Source organism: Astyanax mexicanus, chromosome 13 (assembly GCF_023375975.1).
Source record: "Astyanax mexicanus isolate ESR-SI-001 chromosome 13, AstMex3_surface, whole genome shotgun sequence".
In the NCBI taxonomy this organism is placed as follows: Eukaryota; Metazoa; Chordata; class Actinopteri; order Characiformes; family Acestrorhamphidae; genus Astyanax; species Astyanax mexicanus.
This window is the reverse complement of record NC_064420.1, coordinates 35,390,397-35,410,678: the sequence shown is the minus strand read 5'-3', so window position 1 is coordinate 35,410,678 and position 20,282 is coordinate 35,390,397. Positions and strand designations below refer to the sequence as shown.

The 20,282-nt window shown below is 35.9% G+C and overlaps 3 protein-coding genes across 6 annotated transcripts in view; 1 reads left to right on the top strand and 2 right to left on the bottom strand.

The window, feature by feature from the left end:
- The window catches only part of si:ch211-112c15.8 (tumor necrosis factor receptor superfamily member 1A), a 32,660-nt gene extending 19,899 nt beyond the window's left edge, over positions 1 to 12,761 (bottom strand). Inside the window, exon 1 of one of the 2 annotated variants that reach the window (XM_022677436.2) lies at positions 12,674 to 12,761. Coding sequence is in view for 1 of the 2 variants with exons in the window: in XM_022677435.2 (XP_022533156.1) it covers positions 1,361 to 1,399 (39 nt within the window). In the remaining variant the exon portion in view is untranslated. Of the gene's footprint in view, positions 1 to 1,360; positions 1,640 to 12,673 lie in introns of those variants that run through there. The other variant, XM_022677435.2, reaches the window with a different exon arrangement.
- znf362b (zinc finger protein 362b) lies at positions 4,548 to 19,703 on the top strand. 3 transcript variants are annotated; one of them, XM_015603007.3, is made up of 9 exons: positions 4,548 to 4,656; positions 10,800 to 10,864; positions 11,338 to 11,584; positions 11,879 to 11,983; positions 12,228 to 12,549; positions 12,653 to 12,877; positions 13,230 to 13,308; positions 13,798 to 13,956; positions 14,557 to 19,703. In XM_015603007.3, the coding sequence occupies exons 2-9, from the start codon at positions 10,802 to 10,804 to the stop codon at positions 14,671 to 14,673; spliced, it is 1,317 nt and encodes a 438-aa protein (XP_015458493.1). In that variant the 5' UTR covers positions 4,548 to 4,656; positions 10,800 to 10,801; the 3' UTR covers positions 14,674 to 19,703. The 3 variants fall into 3 exon arrangements, with proteins under 3 accessions (XP_015458493.1, XP_022533154.1, XP_022533153.1); XM_022677433.2 differs by lacking the exon at positions 4,548 to 4,656 and adding an exon at positions 4,677 to 4,992 and having other exon boundaries at positions 11,434 to 11,584; XM_022677432.2 differs by lacking the exon at positions 4,548 to 4,656 and adding an exon at positions 4,677 to 4,992.
- Positions 14,687 to 20,282, bottom strand: part of ccdc30 (coiled-coil domain containing 30) — a 23,778-nt gene continuing 18,182 nt past the window's right edge. The window contains exon 29 of the transcript XR_007423795.1: positions 14,687 to 14,766. The gene's annotated coding sequence lies outside the window, so the exon portion shown is untranslated. The remainder of the gene's footprint in view (positions 14,767 to 20,282) is intronic.

The window sequence follows — 20,282 nt, the reverse complement described above, 5'->3', positions numbered from 1 at the left end:
ATGAGAGAAACCTTATTTAACTTTTGGAAGTTAAAAATAAAGAATTAATGTTCATGTAAAAAAAAGTATAGCACAGTAAAGCAAACACTTAACAATCTAATAGAAGCAAACAGTAAAATATTTAATGTTACTGGAATGTAATCTCAATTAGAATACAACCTGACTTGTGTCTTTTATTATACAATTGGAATATTTTACTGATTTCATATAGTTCATCATGCAGCTAAACACAGATGCATCCAATCATTAAATTAACTATTCAACAAATCATAAATAAAGTTATTTAAATGAGGGACAGACCTGGGCCATATTTTAATTAAATGTAATACACTATGAAACCAAAAAATATTTTTAGTCAGTTTTAAACAAGGCAAAAGATTTTGGATTAAGCCTACCTGGATGTTTCCAAATCAGATGAAAGGAATCATACTGCCAATGATTTACTATGGGTACATTGTGGTTTGATATGACCACAAATTATCCCTTTAAATTACAGGTTAATCATTCTGCTAGTAAGCTTAATGTTTCATGTGCCGTGACTTTTATTACGTATTGGGGTTACGTGAACATCAAAGAACCAGACCTAAAGAAACTCATCCACACTTACATCCAGTAGGAATAATTTACTGTTATTTACATGTCTCAATGGCTTAGGACCAGTATATTTATCTGATAAAATACAGCAATATGAGCCGAGAAGCTGAGAACTGTCAGATCATTAGCAACAAGAAGCAGCATTTCGCTGATATGCTGCTGTTAAATGGAATCAGTGGACGGAGCTCATTAGAAGAGAATAATTTTAAATCCAGGCTACAACCTTTCCAGTTTGAGCAGCTTTCAGCTCTGTTTAAAACACTGTTAGCTTTATAGCACCTCTATTACCTAACTGTTCTTTTAATTATAATTGCTATGTATAATTTTGTTGTTAATATGTGGGCTATAATTTGAGGATCTGAGGAAATGAGAAAGAAATGACCCAGTGTTAAATGCTCTCCAAGTAAGTTTAGAGCATTTGTATTGGCCCATATAATAAAAAAAGTTGAAACATATTTTTGTTTCAATGCCCCCCACAAACAATGACAATATATTCCGATTCATAAATGGCATGATAAAGTGAACACTACCCAGAATACACTGATTATTATTGATATGTTGAGCAGCTATACTGTAACACATATGAAACCCACAGACTGTAACCTAGAAACAGTGCAGTGGTAAAATCTGTAGATGCAAGATAATCAGAAACATTAATGTCTAAACAAAAGGGAGCCAATTATGCCAATTATTTTTAAACATTCCTATTATGGACAAATAACAAATCAGCAGTTGGTGAAGAGATCAGAAGTTTTATCTTACTTACCAAAAAAAGAAATACTGCAGACACGGTCATTTTAAACATCTAGTGACCATGAACAGGAACATAGACTGTAATCACATTTAAATGTATAACAAAATAAATGTATAAATAAATAATAGTTAATAGCCAAAATAAGTATTTTACATTGCTAGCCTACATCTGTATCCCCAGATGCACGCATCTGTAGTCTTGATTCTCTAGAAAAGATCAAACAGTGTCGTAACAACCTGACTCTTTATGCGGTGGAAATGCAAAGAAACACTCAGAACTATGAGACAGGAAAACACGTCAGCTAACCAAACTGCCTTTTGGGCTGGGATGGTAAGCTAGGTTTGCACTATTACAGAGGAAGTCTTGTGGCAAAGCCTATAACGCTATGGTTCCTCTGTAAGAGGAACAGATTGTAACTTGTTTTCCTTTTTTTATAAACTTCCAAAAATTCAATTATGGGATGAATTCTGGTAGTCAGATGTAGTTAAGGACAGTGTGGTTTATGGTAATATAGGACACTACACTATATAGTTGTGTAAAAAAGTGATTTTAACATTAAAAAAAAAACCACAATGATGCATAAAAGAGACCTTCAAGGAACAAAACACGCAACGTTATAGACAATATCTATTTTTAGCAAAAGATACTGAGCACACAACTTCCCTGTGCAAAGTAACACTTTCCAAAACAAAGTTGAGATGGTAAAGCATTCACCACGTTGTGCCATTCCTTCTCACCAGATTTATAAGAGGCTTTGTCACTGAGGACACCAAGCGATTAGGTTTTTGGGGTGTTTTCAGTAGTTGTTTTGTCACATGCTGCCTGTGTAACACACATTCTCAGTGACAGATTGGGACTGGAGACTAGCTATTTTAGCTATGTATAGCGCACTGGTCAATTGCGTATCGCACAGCTGGATTTAGGGCGTGTCGGTGTGTTTTTGGTATCATGAGAGCGCAAAAAAAAATACACCTTGCGTGACTCGAAATGCACAAATAGCATGTACTAATTCTCTTTAATAATCGTGGATGTGTTTTGGGCATAACGTGAAACAAACCAACCAGTGTGTCAGTCATCATTCCTTTTAAGAGGCAGGTGAGCGCTGACTTTGGCGCTCTTATATCTTAACAGTGCGGCATTTTGTGCATCTTAGCAGAGGAAACTGACCTGTGCATTCACTTTGTCAAGGTGCGCCAGCAGATCATTTAAGGGAACAGCAACTTGATTTTATTCTTTATTCTGTTTATTGTTGAGCTAAAAGTTGGGTTAGCATTTTGCGCACCCATAGGAATGGAATTGACTGTTGTTTAGGTTAATTTCAGTCAGTGGCGCATGTGTTATCCGCCACAGAAATAGCCACATACAAGAAATTTACCTGAATACACCTCACTTCCAGACCACCACGACCATCAGTGTAGATTTATTCCTAAACTCTGACACTATTTTAACAGTGTGGGCACAATGTGTAAAAATAAACTGTTGATGGGGTGTCAGATAGGAATAATCATCGCAATGCGCCTTGTGCAGGGTGTATGGTAGGGCCCATAATCTTAAAGACAAACACAATTGTTTCTTACATTTAACTCCACGCAAAGTTGTTAAACATAACTGTTTAAATACACTGCCTAATTCATTAGACACTTCTTAGCGATACTTCTGACATAAGTGTTTGGTCTTAAACATTTTAAACATTTTTAAAGTAAGACATGTATAATTACTTGTGACTATTGTAGACATTGTCTGCCCTTATTCCCATCATCAGCCCTGCTAAAGATACCAGAGTCTGTACGTTTTAGTAGTTTATAGAATTTACATTAATTCCACTGATTTAAGCAGAAATGTGATAATTTGGTGGAATTCCCCTGTACAGTGTGTGGGAAGAAAGCCTAGTATATTTTGAAATCAACTTATATGCGACTGCCTGGAGAACCCCACACCAGAATAAAATGGGACAATACATATAATAAAGACCACAGTGTTTCTGGAACAAGACGTGTTGTTCCTGTCATCGCCACTGTGACTGGAACACAGGTCTGTCTCCACCAGTTTCTGCAGAAAGACTTCTTTCAGCCCGCAGGACTGACAGCGACATCTAGCGGTGAGTCACGGATCAGCCACATGATGAACATTTCCCTATTTTTTAATTAGTAAAAAATAGTTCTAATAGGGCTAAAGCTAAAGCGAAATATAACAGTCCTAAATTCTGAATAAACAATTATCTTTGTCCCCAAGATAATAAGAAAAATTCATTTTAAGATCATTTTAACTGCTATTCGTGTAATGTGTTCCTATGAATCTTATTTGAACAAAGTACATATTCAGTGTTCCTTATGTAAAAAGGACAATAAAATAATAATTCATAAATTATTTTACATTTATCCCCACTGCAAAACCTTTTAGATTAATGTTTACGTTGTTGTTTTTTTATGTTTAGGTCTTGTGTCATAATGATATAATGTGTATTTTTTACTGTGTATTATATTATTATTATTATTATTATTATTATTTTTATTATTACAACATTGTTTTTGTTGTTGTTGTTATTATTATTACTACTATTATTTATACTATTACTACTGTTCATTATTTTTGTTATTATTACTACTGTTATAAAGAGTAATTACTGTTGTTATTATTACTGTTAGTATTACTACTGTTATAAAGAGTAATATTACTATTACTATTACAACTGCTTTAATTATAAGGAGTATTATTTCTATTATTTCTACTGCTGTTATAATGAGAATTATTATTATAACTACTGTTGTAATGATTATAACTGTTATAAAAAATAATATAATTATTTTTACTATTATAACTACTACAGTTATAAGGAATGTTATTTTTTTATATTATCAGTAACGTTACTGTTATAATGAGAATTACTATTACTTTTTATTACTACAGTTGTAATGATGGTTATAACTCTTATTATTATAAATTAATCCAGTCCAAAGCTTTGGTTATGTCCTTTTTCAGTCGTTCAGTCTATAGTCAGCCCTGCTGCATCTACAGTAAGGAACCAGTGTTTTCCTTTCTTTTCTGTCTGAAAAATAACTACCTAAATATCTGCGTAAGTGTCTTTTGTTCGTAAGTGTCGTGTTTAAAAAGAGAGAGAAATAGAAAAGGAAAAAATAGCGAGAGAGAAAGAAAGAAATGGGGAGAGGGAGAGAAAGAGGGAGGGAGGAAAAACCCAGAAGTGAACGAGCTGCGACCCGGAAGCGGTGAAAGGTGGAGGCGCATAGAAAACCCATCAGGAGCTTTTAGCTTTTTATTCTGCGAGGGAAAAACTGCACCCGGAATAAAAGGTCTGTGAGACACGTTTCACTTCTTTACTCAGCGCGGGGCCGGGGTTAGACTGCAGCGCGCGTTTAGAGCGCCGATGCGAGCTGTGCTTACGGAGCGCAGGCGGTGAAATATCTCCCCCAAAATCTGGTTAAGAGGGAGGACGGCGGGGCTGCAGTGAAAGCTTTTATTCACGGGGTAAATTCGCCACATCGCCGCTGCAGAGAGCGCCGCTGTGAGCGCAGCGCTGCAGCCGAGCGGCGGGCTGTAGATCAACCCTGCACGCCGCCGCCTCAGAGCTCCGCACGATTGTTGTAGGAAGTGTCATTTTTTTTCCAGAGGGGCCGGGCAATTCAAAGGTGCAATTCCTCTTCATAAACAAACAGCCACATTCCCACACACACACTTACTAATACGCACACGAACACACACACACGCGTAGCTACACTCCTGCTGGTTTCGGCTTTCGACAGGAACCGTGGAGCAAATTTGGGCTCTGCAGAATATGGCGCCCTTCCTTATGAAAATAAAGACAGGCTGCCATTTTAGCTGTTTTCTGTCTTTTTGTCTTTTGTCTGGAGCGGATTTTCCGCTGAAACCGTGGGGGATTATCAGGAGGTGCTGAGAGAAACCTGAGGGACATCTCTCTTCAGCACAAACAGCAGCGTCTCTTTGTTTTTGTTATCAGATATGAGAGGATCGATAGAAAGAGGGAAAAGTTAGTTAACTAAAAAAACTCGTCCTCTGGAAGAAAGAGAGAAAGAGAGAGAAAGTGTTGGCCAGGTTAAAATTCTTGTCTTTTTGTTAGCTAGATAAATGTTAAGGCTTCTAAACTGTGGGGACGTTGCTGTTTTTCTGGCGAGTTGTCCTAGCTAGCTAGTTAAGATAGCTACCTTGTCAAATGATGCTTATTAGTTAGCTAATTTAGCCAGTTAAGCTAGCTAGCATTTTAAAGCAGTATACCTAATATGCGCCCCTGGCAATCCGTTTTCCCTAAAATGACACCAGCATTACAAGGCCCAACTCAGTTTTACTGGTGAAAATAATTAATAAAAGATATTTGTAATGTAGTTACTCTAGTATAAATTCTCATTTTAGACATCAGCTCTGAAATGTTGGCTAGTAATATCATACAGGGCACTGGGAAAAAATAAAAAAGAGACCATTATGAGAGACAAAATTATGAGATTCTTTGACTTTACCAAAGCGAAAACCTCTCGAATATAATCAAAAGGAAGATGGATGATCACAAGCCATCAAACCAAGCTAAACTGCTTGAATTTTTGTACCAGGAGTGGCATAAAGTTATCCAAAAGCAGTGTAAGACTGGTGGAGGAGAACATGCCAAGATGCATTAAACTGTGATTAAAACCAGGGTATTCCACCAAATATTGATTTCTGAACTCTTAAAACTTTATGAATATGAACTTGTTTTCTTTGCATTATTTGAGGTCTGAAAGCTTTGCATCTTTTTTGTTATTTTAGATATTTCTCGTTTTCTGCAAATAAATGCTCTAAATGACAATATTTGTATTTGGAATAGGGATGGCATGCTATAGACATCAATTACCAGGACACATCCTTAATGCATGCATTTATTTTTGACTAGACAATGTCATCACTCTCAAAAAGTAAAAAAAAAATGTTTAGTTTTAAGTACCATTAGTATTATTCTTATCAACATAGGACTTATATATCTACAAAATACACTGCCTGGCCAAAAAAGGTCACACACTCTAATATTGCTTTGATAAGCTTCTGCAATGTCACAAGATTTATTTTAATCCAGTGTTGCATTATTTTTTCACCAAGATCTTGCATTGACAATAGTAGAGTCTGACCACTGCACAAAGCCTTCTCCAGCACATCCCAAAGATTCACAATGGGGTTAAGGTCTGGACTCTGTGGTAAACAATCCATGTGAGAAAATGATGATCTCATGCTCCCTGAATCACTCTTTCACAATTCCAGCCCTATGAATCCTGGCATTGTTATCTTGGAATATGGCCGTGACATCAGGGGGAAAAAAAATCAATTGATGGAATAACCTGGTCTATATTCAGTATATATAGGTAGTCAGCTGACCTCATTCTTTTATTGCGATGTATGTGTCATAGACCCTTTAAAAGCTGTGTAAAATGTATTACAGCACTTTAGACTTCTTTACTTTAACTCATGAAGTTCCTAACATGACACATACTGGACATCCTGAGAGCATCACAGTCACAGGATGGTGTGTAAATGTGGATCTATGTAGTTAGCTAGATGTGCTAGGTAGGTTATTGCTTAAGACAAAAATCTCCTTTAAAAGTGTATTATTTGCTTCTACTGATCTATTCCAACCATTTTAACAACTCAAACTCTTTAATAAAATGTTTTACGTTTCATATGACTTATAACTTAATATGATTGCTAGAACAAACTGTTAGAAGTTAGGAAATTGTTGTCATTTTTGTTACAAAAAACGATTTAAACCTTAAAATAATATCATGTTCTTACTATAAGAAACAAACATGTTTCTTATAAAATATATATAATTATATAGTATATAATAAGCTGCTCACTGAATGTATCTGATTCAATTTTAAATTTGGCATCAATATTCAGAAATGGGTCTGAGCTTTTATGGGTGTTTTAAAAGTGAACCTGGACTTTTTACTAGTAAGAATGGCATTGTAGATATCGGGGTGTATATTTTCTACTTATAAAATGTACTTGTAATTTAGATTGAGAGAGAGAGAGAGAGAGAGAGAGAGTGAGAGTAATTCCATGTAACATTAAGGATACATGATCCTGTTAATATGTCTATTCAGAATGAGTTTTTAGAACTGTAGTGATATTACTAGCAAACATTTCATCATTACACTGCTAATAAAACACATTACAGAGAGCTTAAATTTGGGTATTTTTTATGTGATAAATCATTGTAATTATTTACATTTTTGTAACACAAATTATAACAGCAATCCTAAATTTTATAATGCATGCAAGAAAAACAGAATTAGGAAAATGGGTAAGGGCATGGTCAAGGGAAAATCATTAATAAAGTATACAGCTGTGTAGATGATCTTTCAATGCAGAACATGATGAGATCATTGAATGCTCAGTGGTGTAAAATTTATAGACACTGGGCTACAATGTATGAAAACTGGTGACCTGGTCAAATGAGTCATCTGTCACCATGCTGTCCACAAGTGGGCGAGAGCATGTGTAGCATACACAATGAGCGTGGTACAGGCCTACACACCACTAAAGTGGGGCATCCGGTGGTTCCCTTATAGCCAGTACACATCATTACGAAGTTTTTCTGACTATCACTTTAATGCTGTGATGAAACATTTCTATCCCGAGGAGGCACGAGAGGCCACTGAGTGATTTAATGAGAATTACTACAACATAAATAATACACTCTGGCTTTTGCGTTCACCATATCTCAGCTAGGGCTGCCACGATTAGTCGACTAGTCACGATTATGTCGACTATTAAAATAGTCGACGACTAATTTAATAGTCGATTAGTCGTTGTTTTTTTTTTCTTTGTTTTTCTCTCCAAACTGCTGCGACTGCCTTTCTGTCCTGGACGCACATGCGCAGTAGTGGAAACCGGGGTAGGTAGTGGACGACATCTCAGGACATTATACAGACAGGCTCTGGTTTCATGGCTACCCCGCTACAGAACTCAAAAGTGTGGGATCACCAAGAAAATAAAAGTGAAACGCGTGCAATGCAATATCTGCAATGAAGAACTTGCCTTCCTCGGCAGCACAACCGCGATGCATGAGCACCTGAAAAGGAGGCATGTTGTGGCTGATTAAATGACGAAGAAGCTAAATTGCTATTTAGCTGCTAAAATTAGCGTAAACAGAGAACTTAGTACTTAACTTACTCATCTTGATAGCTTTAAAACAGAGGTCACTAATAGGCGGACCGCGATCCGGATCCGGACCCAGACGTTGTCACAAATGCCGTCCCAAACCGATAAACTACAGAGAAGGATTTCATTCTGACAGTGGCTTCTGTTTTCAGTGCTTTTCGGTGCAGTAAACTCACAGATCAGTCATGTGTGGTGTAAAATCACCAAACGCTCTCCTCTGCCAATCAGATCTGTGCAGACCGCTGCCCTGGCTAGTGAATTGGGACGCGGACGGGGAAAAACGCCTTTATAAAGAGATAGGGAGCCCAAGAACTGGCAGAAAAACAAGATCGGGCAGAAACTAAAGACACACTGAGTGCGACAGAGAGACGGTAATGTACACAATATCTGGACAGAGAGGCATTTTTTATTAATATACTTTTTTTTCATAATAGTTCAAACAACCTCACAGTTGAGATGTTTCATAAATGCCAGTGCCTTATCCTTATTTTACACAGTTGTTTACACTTTATGCTAAACAGTAAAATAATTGTCTGTTACAACAAGCTGCATATTTCATTAAAGGTTTAATGAACTATGATTTTAATTGTTTTTATTTTTAGTTAGCATATAGCTGAAATCTAATGTTGGTTGTATAATAGCAGCTGCATTCTATTGTGATAAACTGTGTTTTATATTCAATTAACGTATGATCCGATTAGTCGACTAATCATAAAAAATAATCGGTGATTAGTCGACTATAAAAATAATCGTTTGTGGCAGCCTTAATCTCAGCACAGTTAAACAGATCCTAGCTGTGGACTGCTTAAGTTAAAATGGACCTTTTAGGCTACAGTAAGGAAAGGTAGAAAAGAATGCAGAATTTTGTAGCTGTTGGAAGGGGTTCTCGTTTAAGAACAGTGGGGGATTGTTCAGTTGACTTTATAGTGCAGTTGGTTATTCCTTCCAGTGAGTGGTCACTGAGCAGTCTGATGAGAATTAAAACGATGTACATTACTTGCTATGGTCTTTGGGGTCACCAAATCTCAATTCAGATTAACACTGATTCACTGAGCCAGACACGCCATCCCAGCTCATTCTGGCACTTCTTGCACAGTAATTATCACTTTACATTATTATTATTATTATTTATCTGCATACTTAATTATGCTCCTTTTACTCTGTTCTTCAATAGCCAGGACCCCACATGACAACCACAGAGCAGTTATTACTTGGGTGGTGGGTTATTCTCAGCACTGCAGTGACTGACTCATGTGGTGGTGGTGTGTTAGTGGGTATGTTGTGCTGGAGTTTTTGAACTGTTCTCAGTCTAGCAGTGACACTGAGGTGTTTAATAACTCCAGCAACACTGCTGTCACTGACCCACGATCACCGCAGTGCTGAGAATAACCCACCGACCATTAAAAAACAGGGTGCTATCTGTTATTAAAGAATTGTATGTGCAAAGTACTCATATATTCAAAATAGGCAGAAATGTTAAAACCGTGTCAGAATTGGTGTAAAGGTTCCACTAAATTAAAAAACATATCATTTTTCACATATAGAAAAATCACACTCTATGTAAAAGGCTCTTTACTGTAATAGGATGCCCCTTGATGCCTAATTTTGATCGGTGATTGTATTTCTAAAAGGAGTGTTCTCTGAAACTTTAAATCTTGTGCCAACACTTAACAAGCATGGGCTCTAAGCAGCTGGCTGAGGTGTTGAAAATTAATCTAATTTATGCTTACAATTGGGGAAAAAGCTATAAAAAGATATATAAGTGCTTCCATCTCACAGTTTTCACTGTCTAAATATAATAATAAAATGGCAGTTAAAGGGATGAGCAAAAAAACCCAGCGAGAGAGGGACAAAATACAAACTAAAGAAACCTAACCCTTAACTTCATTGTGCCACTTTTCAAAAGGTAACGAACTAAATATATTTTTGTCTTGCTATCAAAGAAAAGACAATTACAAAACCACAACTACAGCTGTGATTGAATCATGTCAACAAAGACCTCATTCTTCTGATTAAATTCTTCTGTCTTTTCACTCATTTGACCGACCAGATATTTTATTTTTTTTATTACAGTTACCGAATATTTGATGCATTCGTAACCTTTAAAATGAAGCCTTTTTTAAATTCGGTTCTACTCACTTAAACATTTAGAGAAACAGGGTCCACAAACTGTTGCATGCCACTGTGTGTATAATATATACACAATAAATAACTTAATACTATTAGGAAGTAATGTAGTTGCAGTTAATATAGAGCTTGTCTTTATTTAACTTGTTTTGTTTGTTTTTTGAAGGGATGGCGGAGCCTCGATTCAACAACCCCTACTTCTGGCCCCCACCTCCCTCCATGCCTGGTCAGGTGAGTTCACCCTACATCACTTACAGACAGTTAAACTGTTTAAACAATGTGTTATTTTGATGTTTCGTTATCTCGTTCTGATGTTATCTGTTTTTCTCAAACAATTCTAGACATAGAAAGGATTCACATGCTAAGCAGTACCCATTGTGTTACTGTAACAACTGTTTCTTATGAATTTAATCACTAGAGGGAGCCACAGTGGTTTAAACAAATAAAATCAATTTGAACACAATGTACTGAATACTTGTATATTTTATATATGGTCTTATTTAGCCTGCCATTTATTTTCCCATCTGCTGTTACCATATTATAATGTTCTGTAATAAGCCACAACAAATATTGCCAAATACATGTAAATTCCATTACAAGTGGCATACATGTGCCCTATTGGTACAAAGCCCTTCAACGCCATAGACCGCTCATACCAAGTAATGTCCATGTCCCCAGTTGAGCATAACGAATGATTCTTACAGCTGGATAACCTGGTTCTAATCAACAAGATCAAAGAGCAGCTGATGGCAGAAAAGATCAGACCTCCGCATTTGCCACCCACCACTGTTCCCTCTCAGCAGACCCTGCTGGTGGCCTCGCCGCCCTCGGACGCTGGCCAGCATGTGATGTCCATCCCTAAGCTGCAGCAGGTGCCGGGGCTGCAGGCCCACAACTCCTCCCAGCCGGACATTGCCCTGCACGCCCGCCCGGCCTCCAGCACAGCAGCAGGTAAGTTCATGTAATGGTCCAACACACTTTCTTTTTTGTTGTACACTTCTAGAACAGTATGGTATACAGAGCCAGAAACCTACATTAGCAAGTTTATTAATTCCATGTTTGATCTTAAAACAAATTAAGCAAGCATCTAATGATTTCGGCAAGCATTTTGCCTGACTAGCAGCTATAAGAATGATTTCTCAGGGCAGTTTTACTGTAATAATACTATAAGGTAGGTATTTATGAGAATAAAAAATGTAAGTGTGTGTTTTAGAGATTAAGTCACTTTTCTTTGTGACGATGCAGATCTGAACATGGATGACAAGTCAGCTGTGAAAGCTAAAGGATTATGGGAAGACTGGCACATGCGTCAAGCTGTAGACCAGGCTGCAAGAGTGAACCATCGATCAGGTACAGCAAAAAAAAAAAAAAAAACACAATGAAAAATTAGCAGTGTGCCAAATATGATCTAACATATATATGGTGAATAGAGAATTATTTTTTTTATACTGGTATATTTCCATTATGTAGCTCTAAATGTTATAACTATAATTACAGTATAGGCCTATTTGCAGACCCCTAAAGTAGGAAAAATTATTGTAGAAGATAAACTAGTACCTAATAACATTTCCTCTTTTCTTTTTTTAAATAACAGGCCTGGCACCATCTTCTCGCACAGACAGTCACAGTACTTCTGACGCTATGACCCCCACCACCCCCACGTCCAGCAGTCAGAACCGGCTAGGAGGAGCCCCTTCCCTCAATGTGATCTCGGGCCTGGCTATCGCTCCTGGTATGGACCAGGTGAAAAACGCAAGCTTGGCGGGGATGCTGGGGCCACAGCCCAAAGCTCCACGTGGCCGTAAGAAGATCAAAGCAGAGAACAACACTGGCCCCTTGCTGGTGGTACCCTACCCAATCCTGGCCTCAGGCCCTGACCAATCAGTAACCATCGCCAAAGAGGGGAAAACGTACAGGTGTGAATACTAAATAAGTTGTTGAATGTTCTAGGATCTTTGGTATCTAATTGGAATTTATGGTATATATACAGTGATAATGTTTGTGTGTGTTTTTGTACAGGTGTAAAGTATGTCCACTCACCTTCTTCAACAAGTCAGAGATGCAGATTCATTCCAAATCCCACACAGAGGCCAAACCGCATAAGTGTCCTCACTGTTCAAAGTCTTTTGCCAATGCTTCATATCTAGCGCAGCACCTCCGAATTCACTTAGGGATCAAGCCTTACCACTGCTCCTACTGTGAGAACTCCTTCCGACAGTTGTCACACCTGCAACAGCACACCAGGTCAGTGCCTCTAAAGCCTTATAACCCTTTAACAGGCATTGTAACAGCTATCAAGTTACTGTTGGAAGAAAAAAAACTACTTGGCAAAACCCATCAACAACAGTTTTATAGTGTATATCTGTGTGGAACAGACTAGATTTATTTTTATATTATAGTGACTGTTGTGTAACATTTTTAGTGTTAAATTGGCGTCACGCATTTTATCCATAACAGGCTGCAGACTGGACTGAGCTGAACTGATCTGAGCAGCAAACGATGAACAATGAATAATTGTTTTGTCTATTGCAGCATGAATATGCAGTGATTTATTATTTTATTTGATTTACTTTTTTTTTTTTTTTTTTTTACATAGGATTCATACTGGGGATAGACCATATAAGTGTGCTCAACCTGGATGTGAAAAAGCATTCACACAGCTATCAAATTTACAGGTATGTACATTACAAAATGAGTCCAGATTGTGACTTCACTGGTTGAATAGTCTTAATAATTTGATTGAACAAATGATTAAATACAAAACACTTAAGTATGGTATTTGTTGCTTTGGCCTTAGTACAGGACATTACATGTAAAAGGAAAAGAACCATATAGTTAGAATGTTTGTAAAATGTCCTTTAACTTCGGGGTAGGGGCTGGACATATAGGAAATATTGCCCTCTATTATTTAAAAATTGCATTATTAACAATACAATATATAATTAAATGTTTTTTTTTAGTGTTTGTCGGCTAATTAATGACTGTCTGATGACTACAAACCATAGACATTAACACAGGCTTGGTATCTTCCAGTGTACATAGAAACAGTTCTACTGTTAACCATATACAATCAGGCCACGATATAACCTTCATCATGTTTCACAGATTATCATCAGTTTCTTTATTATACATTATAACTAACTGCTTTTTCTTTTGTGTCTCAGTCCCATCAGAGGCAGCACAACAAAGACAAACCCTACAAGTGTCCCAACTGCTACCGTGCCTACACAGACTCGGCCTCCCTACAGATCCACCTGTCAGCACACGCTGTGAAGAATGCTAAAGCCTATTGTTGCAGTATGTGCGGTCGTGCATACACATCAGTGAGTACTAACCTTCCAAATTACTTACTTTTGCATGAAGGGAGATGGATTAAACTTTACTGATAAGGTTATTATAACAACAAACAATTTTTATTCCTAAATGTACAGCAAACACATTCATATTTATGCACTGCTTTGTAATACAATGTTAACTTAATATTAAGTTAACAAAGGTTTTTCTTGGTTTTAGGAAAATGCAAGTGCAAGAAAATGCATCAATATTTGTTCACAACAAAACATGCGAGAGCTTTCATGCTCTGCTTATTCTTTATACCTGTTTGGGGTTGTAGCAGTAATAGTGCATATTTCTGAACAATTTAACATAGAGCTGCAGCCTTTGTTTACAGGTGTAGTAATTATTTCAGTAATATACCTGGATAAACTGCACCTGCAGAGCTCACACTTGGGAAGTACCATTGATAGTTGGGTCACGTTGTGTTGGTCTACATCAGAGTGCAACTACTGTATTCACACCTGTCCAAAGAAATCAGAGCAATGGTAAAAAATTAAACTGAGTCTGCTTCAACTGAACTAAAAAAAATGCATGTGTGAAAATGTCCTAACGAATTTTCTGTTTTTTTTTTCTTTTGTTTTTTTTAGGAGACCTACCTTATGAAGCACATGTCCAAACACACAGTGGTTGAGCATCTTGTTAGCCACCATTCGCCACAGAGAACAGAATCTCCCAGTATCCCCATACGTGTCTCTCTCATCTGAGCTTCTGTATGCTCTTCTCTTTACCTCCTCTTCCTTTCAAAAAGGTTGTTTTATTTTTTCTTTATTTTGTCGTTTGTGTGCCAGGCTGCTCTTCTATTGAGAAATAAGAAGACAGAAAAGGAATATATGCAGCACCTCAGTTCTCAAAGGACACCATGGTGTCTGCTATATTCTTTGATATTTTAGCCATTTAGTAATAACTGATGTAGCTGCTTGACTGGCTACAGTCTCATCACCTGGTGTCCGAGGTGAGTCAACACCAGTCACCAGTCTAAATGGGAATCTAGAAATGCGTCCCAAGAACAGAACAAAGGCTGTTTCACATTGTTATCAAGGGTGTGTTAGGGAGACATCCAAAGATAAACTTTAAGCACTTTCCAGTTTTGGGGTATCAGCTCAGAAGTTTGAATTGTTTTCAGAGGGGAAGTAAGGCCTTAGCTTTGGGGCTAATTTCGTTGTAGGAAGTAGAATGGTTGTTCGTCATTTCCTGTCTGTTTGTTTAGTTATGGCACCATCTGGTTTTACAGGGTAGTGTGTTTAGTTTTAGTGTGGACATGATTCTTCCACGTTAAAGCTTCTTTAATCCTTAATTTACAGATATCTGGGGCCTTGGGATAAAACTGAAAAGTAATGTATGAATCAAATGGTGTGATGCAACATTATCATCAACATCATGACTAACTAAAAATAGTAGTGTTTAAAGTGTGGATACAGTTATGTGCAAAAGAACAATATAATCCATAGGATACACCTTTTGCTAAAATGTTAGTTTATCCAAATTATATTCACAATTTAAAAGTCAAATTCTATAATGCCATCTCCCATGCATTGTAGAAAGCAGCTCTCGTGGGTCGAGGCTGTGTTGGAAGAGCTCCTATTATTTTTATATTGTCTTAAAAGACATTTCAGTTTGAAAGAACTCTCTGGCTCTGAAGACTTCATAGAAATTTTGCATAGAACAGAGTGTCTGTGTAACAGAGCGCTCTCTAAAATAACTGCTTGCATTAATTACATCACAGATGTACTTATGTATCTTTTGTGCAATGTTATGGAAATCAATTGGATTTCCTCTGCTCTCCCATTTTTTTCTTTTCCTTTTTTTTTAAGATAATACATTTTTTCCTAAATTTTGTAGCACTTGACGATCATACTAATTGCATTAATGCATTGTCCATTAAATGGATGATGCAGTGTAATGACACAGCGGTGCTAGTTGAGTGTGAAATGTCATAACCAGAACCACATGCCCTGGCCAAGCTGTGGTATGTCCTGCATTCTGTTGTATTCTCTGCTCCCTCTAAAGTTTTTGGAATTTTGGGCACCAGTTTTTAAATATGGTGATGGCAGACATATGGCACTTTTATAGGAAAAAAATAAAAAGCTACACATACCCTTGTACAACAGCTATTAACATGTTCATTTGCATTAGGGCTGCACAGTCGGGAAAAAACTGACCATTTTGCAATAGATTTATATTAAATAATACAGGAAAGTTTACCGGACATCACACAAAGTTAATGGTCTAAGATTCACAGCATTAATAATTAAATCACTGAATTCCAGAATAAAGTCATGTGAAAAATTAGGACACCCCATTACGTTCTTTGAATATGTTTAATCATATGGACGATTGAGCTTCATTAGAACAATATTGAGAGATTTAGTTCATATAACTAAATAAATAAAACTGATAAAATAACTTTTAAACATATATTGTAAAATGTAAAGAACAAAAATCTAAATGCCTTGTGAGGGAAAAAAGTTTTATTATTTACCTATTATTACCTGTCTAAAATTAGAATTCTGCATGGAGGAGTAGAAAAAACTTTTCTCCAGACAAGAGACTGACAGGAGATTTTAGAAAACGGCTAACTGAGGTTATTTGGCCAAAAGGGTTAATACAAATTAGTAGCGCATAGGGTGTTTGAACTTTATTCTTACAAGAAAATTGACATTTTCTTTCGTTTAATTTATACCATTTATCTTAAGCTCAATCTCAAATGTCCAAATAATCAAATACAGAACCAGTCAAAAGTTTGCACACACCTTTTCATTAATTTTTTTATTTTTTATTATTCAATTACTTTTCTACATTGTAGATTAATATTAAAGACAAAAACAATTAACTTTGTAATTATATAGTAAACAAAAAACTTAAACCGAACTGAGATGGTGATTTGAGGTTATTTGGGATGAGCTGGAGTTTCACAGCATGAAGGAAAAGCAGGAACTATTTTTCAGCACCTCCAGGAACTCCTTCCTTCAAGACACTGAGAAACTATTTCAGGTGACTCTACTAAATCACTTGGATTAAAATGTTCAGTCTGCAAATCTGTCCTTAAAAATAAATGTAGCTACTTAGAAGAATCTAAAAAAATAAAACAGATTGTGGTTTGTTTAACACTTTTTGTTTACTAAATAAATCAGCATGTGTATAGCTTTAATATAGTCTCCAATATTACATTTACAATGTAAAAAATCATAAAAAGAAAAAAAAAACACATTGAATGAGAAGAGCTGTGTTCAAACATTTGACAGGTTTTGTATATTTGAAAAAAACAAATATTTCCATTTTTTTTTTGCTTCTGTTCTATCAAAAGAAAATAAGATTTTTTTTTTTGTTTTAAGCTGCAAGAAAAGTTGCAACGTATCATTATATTTATTTTACATAACATTGCACGTCCTGTAGTGTGCCTATTGCACATGCCCACATTGTGTTGGTGTGGAAATGATGCTGAAATATTGTGCAACCCTAATTTGCATGCTGTTGTTAAAATGCCAGCACTTCTGGCTCACAGTGGGATGGGTAGTACTGGTGCATACACTGGTAATACTAGTGGCTTTAAAGGCCACTTCCCGAGTTCAAGTAATTTAGCAGTTAAAGTACTTTGAATCAGAAAGTATTGTAGCATTAAAAACATATAGCAGTATTAAAAGGGATATTGATTATTTTGAAGAAAAAAGGTTGCTGCAAGCTGTGACTTTAAGGGTGCTACTAAGAAAAAAAAAGGAAAGCCCCTGGCAAAAACGGTACTGACTCACTTTACACTTTTGTTTTTTTGGTATCAAAAAATTACATTTGCATATGAAGATCCCCCTTTTAAAATAGTGTTAACACTTCTTTATTATTATTATTACTTTAAGTAAAATCGTTAGCACAATTTCACTAAAAGTAAAAAACAGAGATGTTGTGGTTCTCCAGTGCTTTGACTCTAGCCTTATTATGCTCCATGTGGCCTCACTAACTTAATCCAAATCGTTGCATTGTACTTATGGCAGCAAATAAAGTGAGGTGAATTACAAGATTTCCATGTTTAGACTCTAGTATGTTTTTATTGTTTTTCTCGTGTGATGCAGTATATAAGGTATAGTTAGTGTGGAATTATTAGTATCCAGTATTTTGGAGAAACTCCCCTGAAGGTGGGCCTAAACAGCCTGTTAGCAAATGAATGTGCAGGTGCTTACTGGTAATGACGTTCTACATTTTAATTTGTATTTAATTCAGTTTAAATGATTAATAGCTCTGTCAATTTAACATTTTCCGTTTCCTAAAAAAAAAAAACTACAACAGACCAATTGTTTTATTTTTCTAAATATTGCATTAAACAATGCAGTGCAGTTTAACTGTTTTTTGAATAGTCAGTGTGTCAGATTTGTTTTGTACATAGTCAGACAATACAGCAGCTACATCACTTCCATTGTTGTTTTGTGTTCAGTCATACCATACCAGTCACTTGTTAAGCTCATATGGTTTCATTCATGAACATTTAAGAAACTGCCAGACTATTATTAACAAGCTGAGTTGTTTATTACTGTTATTGTTCTACTTTTTATTTGGTTTTTATGTTTTTATAGGACCATCAGTTGTTGTTGTTCCCTGGTATCCCCCTTCCGATATACATTGCCCTAAATAATAATGATTTGTACAGCAATGGTTTACTGATTCATACACATTTTTAAACATTTGTAAATGTGACCAATATGTGTTACCTTCAATTAGCCTAACATTGCTTCATCTGTTTCAGCTGTTTTCTTGGTGCTTATATATATAAAAAAAAGGTTTAAAAAACTCAGCAGATAACTGATGTTCTAGTTCCTGTCTGTTACACCCTAGTTTTCCTTGATTGTAAAGGAGAGGGCAGACCAGAGTTCCTTTATTAAATGATGTGACTCTATAAAGAATGATGGTTTAAGCCTTGAGAATGAGCAATGTGTCTCAGAGACCTGCAGTAAGAAGAATGTTCTCCTTGTGTTTTAAAATTTCAGCAGAAAGCTATATGATGGAACTCTATACGATGTTTACATATCAGAGCCCCAGTTAGGATGTTTGGTAATGGTTCATTCCATTTCCCCCCTTTTTCTGCATTACTCTCTGTAGGTAGCCTCTAAATTAATGTTGCTTTAAACAATACATCCTAACTGGGACTTTCAATGTAGAACTTCAGATTTTACTTTAGCAGCTGACCACTTGTCTGGAAACAATACACGTTGAGCTGACCCAACTTATTTACTTGCTAAATCTCCCTAAATCAAATGTGTACATTTACTATAAAATATACCATGTATTCATTAATAGTGCAAAATAAACGGTAAGATACTGTACTTTGTTCATTTTTTTGTATCTGTAATTCCAGTTATTAATGATTTTCTCTGTAAGTACTGATTGTTGTTTTTAATATCCATCCTTTTTCTCATTTATTCGTAAGCCTTAATTTTACTATCATTGAATGAGTGTTGTATTTCCTTTTATTTCTTCCATGTTGAAGTTTTCAGTATTCAGTCTGTCAAGCCTTTTTTTAATTTTTCCGCATGGAATTCCCTGACCGTAATAGTTATTAACTGTTAACATATGTATGGCATTGTTATATATGTCTAGAAATGGTTCCTTTTCTTTTCCTCATTTGTCTTGCATCATGGTCTCCAAGATTTGGCTCAGTATGCACAGACAATACAGCAAAATGAATTTAGAAAATATCAATGTTGAGGACACTTTGTATCTTTATCTTGTTTAATAAACTCAGACTGTTATATATGTGCTCAAACTGTTTTTTTTTTTTCTTTCATTAATAGATTGGCGAATTCTTTCATTAATAGATTAATAGGATTGGCGAATGGTGTGGTGAATGGTTATCACAGGAGCTGTGTATTGGCATGAACTTAGTGATAAGATACAGGGCTTACACTTCAATATATCATACTGCAAAACTGTAGGCAAGGCGGTATAATAAGATTTAAATAAAATGCAATTAAATGAAATCTAATTTTGGAAAATACTGTAATAGTATAAAAATCACACTGACATATTTATAAACTCTAAAACAACATTTTAACAGGATACAACACTGATATCTATTGGCCAAAATTAACCACTGACGCCAAACATTATATAATAAACACATAATAATATAAAACTATATAATAAATATCAATATTGATATTTTAAAAATGTTTACAGTATAGGATATCGGTATCCATTTCTTCTTACACCCTTAGTTTTGTCCAGGGATGCACCAAAATTAAAGTATTCATTTCACTGATATATTTTTAAACTAAATGATCATTTGTTCCAGTTGTATATTATCCAACATTATATTTTGAAAGCTATTTAT